The 7,381-nt window shown below is 43.8% G+C and overlaps 1 protein-coding gene across 3 annotated transcripts in view; it reads right to left on the bottom strand.

The window, feature by feature from the left end:
- Window positions 1–1,124: 1,124 nt before the first annotated feature.
- The window catches only part of MAGI2 (membrane associated guanylate kinase, WW and PDZ domain containing 2), a 1,408,091-nt gene continuing 1,401,834 nt past the window's right edge, over window positions 1,125–7,381 (bottom strand). For all 3 annotated transcript variants that reach the window (XM_036010705.1, XM_028525694.2, XM_028525695.2), the window contains one exon: window positions 1,125–4,334. In XM_036010705.1, coding sequence (XP_035866598.1) covers window positions 3,679–4,334 — 656 coding nt within the window. In that variant the 3' untranslated portion in view covers window positions 1,125–3,678. The remainder of the gene's footprint in view (window positions 4,335–7,381) is intronic.

Below are 7,381 nucleotides of genomic sequence, written 5' to 3'. Positions count from 1 at the left end.
TCACACTTCATATCAGCATCTTCCCTTTTCTAAAAGTGATACACAGTACATTTAACTTTTAAGAAATTATATTGGATTAAAAATCCGTTGGTTTGGGACTCTTAGGCCTCCTGTTACCATCAGTCTTGACGGACTAGGCCTGAGGCTGTTTCTTTGGATTGGAGTCCCCTGGACTGTGAGGTTGGGGCCTTCCTGTCACCAGGAGCACACTCTTCTCCTTGATGCACAGCACACACTGTAAACTTGGCAAAAGGGAGATCCGGCCATTCACTGTGGACCTCTACACTGCTGTTCTCTAAATTTAGTTTAGGCTGCTGAGTAAACTCCTTGGGATTTTTTGCTTAAAAAAAAAATCAGAATTAAAAGGAAAAAATGTGATGAAATGTATTGTTGATCAATTCTAAGTCCTTTTGGGAATAAGTTTCAGTATCACTTAATGCAGCAAACCACAGAAACATACTCCCAATCCGTAAGTGATACAGTGAGCTGACAGGAAAATACCAACTAGATTATCTATGAGAAAACTCTCAGTTTACTTGGGCAAAAAATTCAACAGTGTCAGGATGGGCAGGGTAGGACAAGTGGGAATCTAGTTACAATTAGCATTTTGGACTACAAATATGGCCACCGTTTGGACTACAAGTAATATGGCAACTGAACTCTGACCCAGAAGAGGTGACTGACATCAGACCAGGAGCCACCAATGCTAAGTTGCTTCTTTGTTCACCAAGAACCAATCCTTGGCTCCCGCTCTTGCGAAGTCAAGCCAAATAACACTCCCAGCCTTTCCCTTCTCTCTCGAGTAGTCTTTTCTTAGCCCTTTCTCCGGGTGGGGAGAACGCGCCGCCCAGGAGTACAAACTTCCAAAATAAAGCTCATCTGCCTGTTTCCATGGCTAATTGGCTGTTTATTTCCTTGGCGGGGTCTAAGAAAACCTTACAAACAGTTCCTCCTCACCCCTTATAATTCTGCTGCATTTGGATTAAAGTTTCAAAGAAGTCCTGTTTGGGGCATTCAACTTACATGTACTTAAAAAAATCTATGAAAACTATAGTTAAAAAACTTAAATCCCAGTAATTATTTACTCAAATCAACACACACCCTATATAGTTGGAAAAAGAAAAGATTTTTGGATATATATTTTATTTGACAGTGTTTTAGAATATCATACAGTAAACAAGATTTCTGTAAAAGTTAATTTATCCATAGTGGTGCGTTTCATAAAAATAGTTGCTCACTTACAGTCTTTCTGTGACTATTAATACATGGAATTATATTTATAGAGATACAGCTGTACAGGGTAAATTCACAGCTAACACTACACAGAAATATTATTTGGAATGGGATTTAGATGATGTGCTGTCTTCACAGGTTATGGATTACAGCCGCATAAAGCAATTACTGCACAAGTAGTAGCTGTGAACTGTGCAAATTAGAGTTTATGCAAGCGTAATCTCAATTTTTTTATCCTTTTGTAACACATGGAAAATAAATGTCAGAGGATACGGTACCGGGACGTGCAGCTACACTACAGAAGCATTGTCCAAAACCAGATTCAATAAATTAATGGCAAACTATACTGGATTTCTAGTCCAGGGGAGAAAGACTGATTGAGATTAAACCAAATGTATTGTAAACTGCTACATGTGTTTGTGCTTTTGTTTATGATGAATGGGCTCCATTTTTGGAAATTGCTTTTACAAGCTGCAAGACTCTTCACTTGAGGCTTTCAACCATCTTTTCCTCTTGTCAAAAGACTACACTACTCCTATGCTTGATGAAAATTAAGCGGCTAGTGCTCAGGATACAGCAATTACAAAGAGGGAAAGGGTCAACACAGGGCAGCTGTTAGGCAAGACCTTGTGAGCTAGACCAGCCCTCCCTGCTGTCCTTATTTGACTACAAGTGCAGGGAGGTGAGGCTCATTTGCACTTGAACTCCTGTAAGGGGCAGTTTACCAGTGGGATAAAGCCTCATTCATTCAGACCATATTTAAGAAAAACTGCCCTCAGAGACATTTAGCCTTTTAATGTGTGTAGCTACAAATAAGTAACATTGTGTGAACAAAAAAGGGACTATATGATAAACCTGACAAGCCCAAGGGGTTATGTGGCAGACCTGAAATGGGTTGTAACAAAAAGTGACCACCCAGGATGGTCTGATCATAAATTCCCGTTTCTCCTTTGACTCTAAATGAGTAAAATAAACCGGAAAACAGACACTCTCCAGAGCCTTTTCTCAATCCATTGCAACTTGGCTTCTGGGCATTTTCTAAAAAATCTGGCTTAAATAAATTTTTATAAAAGTTTTCTATAGGTTTGGAGGTTCTTTGGTTGACAAATGGATACCATTTTTTCCCAAAGAAATATTAAAGCAGCAGGGGAAAAAAGCAAGCCTTAGATTTTTACTAGGGGATCAACCATAGATCAATGAAGATAAACAGAAACATCTAGAGGTTGCTAAAGAAATAAAACTTGGCAAAGACCAGTGGGGGGGGGGGGCGGGGGGAAGCAAACCAAATGGAAAGAAAAGGAGAAAGAATAAGGAAAGAAAGATAAGCAGAAAAAAATGCTAGAAAGATTTAAGTTCTTTAATGAAAATGAATTGGTCATAATGATTTTTTAGTATTAGGGATTCATTATCATCTGAAAAATATAGGAGAAATACTTTGCTTTCTGCTCTATGAAAGTGAAAATGAAGTCATGAAAATAGGGCTTTAAGAAAAGACAAATAAGTAAAATATAACATGCCGTCAAAGAGCTACTATGTCTGCTAGCCCGAAACAATAGGAAAGCCTTTTCATAAAGGAACTGTAGCCTTGCCAATCTTGGTTAAACAAATTGTGGTTCTATGAAATTCATATTTTAGATGAAAACCAATTAAGATCTATGAGCTAAACCGCGAAATTCTGACTTACGGCAAACTGTTCCCTAGGATACAATTTTTAAAACCTTTTTTCTCTACCACTGAAAACGTACAGAAATATGATTTGATCACAGAAATGGCAGTAAAAATGGCATCACACCAATGAATTCACTAGATTTCTAACTTATCCTGCACTACGCAGAGAACGTTGCTGCTAATACCAGTGAAGGATGCCACGGGTGAGCCATGGAAACATGTCGTGGGCGAACAGTTCTGAATGTTTCAAAGAAACCTTTTAACCCCTGTCTAGTTATGTCAAGAACAATTTATTTACAACTCTTTAGATCAATTAAAAGATATAATCTTGTCTCAGTTTCAGCTTGCTCCGTGCAGTTTGATTTTTTAAGGCGATATTCCAGTTCGTGATTGCTCTTAACTTGTCCAGCTTGATATAAAGTTTGGATGATATCCAGATCCTTCATGCAGTGGGGGGAATTTTTTTCTTTCTTTTTTAAACTAAAGCTACACTGCACTGTCTCTCCATGACGTTCTTCACGTTATTTTGGTTCTTTCATAGCTGCCAAAGCCCCCACAGTGGAGCTGGGGGCTTTGGGGTCAGTTTCGGTCTGCGCGTGGAGGCTGGACCGCCCATGCTCGGTGGATGCCTGGGGCCTCACGTTGGTGCTCCCAGGCCTCGGTGCCTAGTGGATCTATGCGTGTGACAGTGAAAATAAATTAAAACGCCGCGAGACACAACCGAAGAAGAACGGCCTGCAGGCGTCGAGGCGGGGCGGCTGGCTGGGGCCGCGAAGCTCATCTGCCGGCGGCCGAGGCGCCGGGTTTGAGGACGCCGGACAGCTTGTCAGAGCCTGGTACCTTCCAGGGCCCCGGCGCCAGGGCTGGCCTGCGCGCGGGGGCGCCCCCCGGAGGCCGCGCAGCCGGCCGGGATCCTGAGCGCGCGCCCGCCCGGCTCTCGGCCTCCCGCGCGCCACCGCCCGGACCCGCGAACGCCGGCGCATCGCCAGTGCCTTCGCGGCGGCCGAGCTCCGGGCCAGTCGCGGGGCGGGGCCCTTCCTTCCCGCCCGCCCGCGCCGCGTCCACCGCGTCCGCCGCCGCCGCGGGCCCGGGTGCCCTGGCCTCCGAGGAGGGCCTACGGGCCTCGGGCCGCCCCAGGCTGCCGGGCGCCTCTTCGAGCCTCGGCCGCGCGGCCCTCTGCGGACTCGCGGAGCGCTCCCTCTGCTCCCCGAGGCGCTGCTTCTTCTGGCCGCAGGCTGAAAGCTCCTTTGGTTTCCTAACGTCGTGTTCCCTTTTGACATCCCAAGTCGGGTCTGGGCTTATCTGGTGGGAAGGGTCGGAGGGTGGGGCTGGATGTGATGGAGAGAAGGGCGGGAAGACGTCTTCGGGGGAGACGCCTACTTCCTGCAGACCTGCGGTGGCGGCAGCGGGACCACTCCAGGAGTTGGGTTCGTCTGCGGGACAGGAAGCACAGGCGTTAGGAGCCGAGCAGCGGCGTGGGCTTTCCACGCTCCCCGCGACCTCGCTCTACCTTAGGGACCGGAGCAGGTAGCCAGGGGCGACTGTTCTCTAGGTACCAAGCCACCACCACCCCCACCCTCGCTGCCAAGAGGGCAGCCAGCCACATCCCTGGGGCTCCTGTTCTGTCCCCGCGTTTACACCAGCCCCTTGTCCTCACTGATAGATCAGGGAGGTCACTGCTGAGCCCGGGCCTAATCCGTCCCTACGCCTCGGCCACTTCTAACTTATTCGCGTCATCAGGTCTGATGGCCCTCTGCGTATATCTGAATAACCTGGGGAAATTGTGAAAAATACACATTCCTGGGTGGCCACGAACAGAGATCCCAGTAGGGTAGGTCCCAGGAATTTCTCTGCATTTTTAACAGCATCCAGATGATCCTGAAAATGGTCCAAGAACCCAGCTTTGAGAAACACTGGTCTGAGTTCTCTGGAAAAAGTTAGCAGAGTGACTTTTTCAACCATTAGGTGTCACTCAAAGCATAATTCTTAGCTGCCATCAGCTAGTCTCAGAATCTGTATATATTTACGTAAAAACTTTCATTGTTGTCTTTTGGAAATCATTATCCTTAATTCTTTTCAGTAGTTCTAACATTATAAAAGTTCTAGCACTCAAGAAAAATGATTCTTTCTAGGAAGCCTAGTTTCCACATTTATTTGGGATTTAAGATCTTTAAGAAAGAATTTGACATAATTTGCAACAACAAAACACATACAAAATAGAATGATAAAAATGAGAAATGACTTTAAACAATGCAAACACTGGTCAGAAGCCAAGTAGAGGGAGAACAGATGAGTTAGTCACTACTATGACCACTAATGTTAGACTCGAGTTTATGGCCACTAAAGCAAAATTAAAGCAGGGATATCAAATACAGTGAACCCTTAATATTTGTAAGGAATATATCCCAAGACCTTTGGAAATCCTCAAATTTTGGAATGTCCTTCTGGAGTGTAATTTTCTCCATAGAGTTGGTATATGGTCATGAATGGGGCACAAAGAAGCCACATTGGTGTCGGGATGCTGAGGCAGGCCAGGCACCCTCACTAGCCAAGAGATTCAGCCCCATACACCAGCCTCAGTGCATGTCACTCAAATTCCTGCCACTGTAATGTCATGTGTTAGAGTCTGTCTGGACCCCTTATGCATACTCAGTCCATGGATATCAAGCGTCTACTTCATTTACAAATTGAGGATTCTTATCTGGTGTCTTCTTATCTGATTCTTATGCTGAATTACAAAGAGGAGGAGAGGAAGAGGACAGGATAGTTCCAATAATTCTGGCCACCTGTAGAATATCAAATCAGTTATAGAAATTTTTTCCTTTGATGTTAAATTTGAATGGAGTATTTAGGGCACCATGTTCTCTTCCTTCTTTCCATAGACTGATATCAAGTATTATGTTTACTCACTGTGTAGTGGGTAAAAAATCTTAGAAAAGCATCAGAAGAGCTAGAATCCAATCCTGCCTCCGGCATTTACCATTGATGTGATTTTTGGACCAAACTACTCCATCTATCTGAGCCTCAACTTCTCCCTTTATAAGGTGAGGGTAAAATGTCTGCTTCATTGAGGTGAGATGTGAACTTTCAAAGGGCAAAGCACCTGGCAGTGGAAGGATTATAACAAGTTTTTACACATAGTTGAGTCAGATTTTCCTCCTGTGCCCCACTGGCTGCCGGTGTACAGACCGGACCACGTTAACTAGCATACTTGCCAGGCAGGTTCTGAATAAGTGCAGTAAGTCAGTCATTCCCATATGCTGTGATCCCCTGGAGTGGTTCTATTCTACCTCAGGTACTCTTGGTCACCTTGGAATACTCTGAAATCTTCAGATGCAAATGTTTTCTTTGAAAGTTGCTTCAGGGTTAGACTTTAAAACTCTAACTAACAAATGATACCTCGTGGTAATGCCACTAATATAGGAAGATATGGCCTGAAAGAGTTAAAAGTGGTATTCAAAAGGCCTAACTAGAGGGTAGTTGTGCAATGGTAACCTCTAACTTGGAACATTGTAATGATGTTTTTTATTTTAATAGCTCCCCCCACCCCACTACATCACATACAGTAGGGTCAATTAGCTGGCCTCACATTACTTCTGAGGTTGAGATTATTTGCACCATGTCCTGAAGGAGGAACTGAAGCAGAGAGAGTTTACGTAATTTGACCAAAATTGCAAAATGGGTAAGCCAGGAGTAAAATGTCGGGTTTCTTTACTCTTGTTACTTACTGAGAAAATTTTCCTAAGATGTAGCCTTGCAAATAGGATTAAAATATGTGAAGTGGACGCACCAAGCCAGCGGCTGCTGCTGACCAAAAGAATTGAGATCCCAGCAATGAACTGAAAACTTGGCATTTGTTTCTGAACAACTTGCTTACAATGGTAAAGTAGAAGGTGAATTTATTCAAAATACAAAAATATAAAAAGAATCCCTCTTGTCAAAACTCTTCTCAAGTGTTTGTTTATAGATTATTAAATGCTTAATGGGAGAAGCTAAAAGCTAAAATGTTCTAAGCCACTACTGATTAAGAATATTAGTCATAAGTTAAAATGAACTACCATCACAAAGTAAAATGATTTAAAAGATGGACGTTTACGTATGTGGTTTAATAGTTTTCATTTTGGGGGACAGGAGTCCTCTACTTCAATACTAGACATGCAGCATCTGCACCAGGCTGAGCCTGCAACGCTTGGTAAAGCACCAAGGACAGGTGGCAGTGGCCCCTGCCCGGCCCTGCCCTGCCTCGTTCTGCATCGAGGTGACAAACTGAGCTGGTCAGGAAGAGGCTTTCTCAAACATTTCAAACTCCAGTTTTCATGAAATACTGATGTACAATAACTAAAAGAATTAATCCCATTTAGTTTTCATATCTTCAGATATTATTTTTCTTTCCTTCTTCCCCCTTCTCTCCCTTCTTCTCCCTCCACCTCTTTTTATTTTTTTCTTGAACCTGACCTCCGACTAATGAGTGTGATCACGC

The sequence above is a fragment of the Phyllostomus discolor genome, chromosome 10 (assembly GCF_004126475.2).
Source record: "Phyllostomus discolor isolate MPI-MPIP mPhyDis1 chromosome 10, mPhyDis1.pri.v3, whole genome shotgun sequence".
Lineage (NCBI taxonomy): Eukaryota > Metazoa > Chordata > Mammalia > Chiroptera > Phyllostomidae > Phyllostomus > Phyllostomus discolor.
This window is presented reverse-complemented; position numbering and strand designations above follow the sequence as displayed.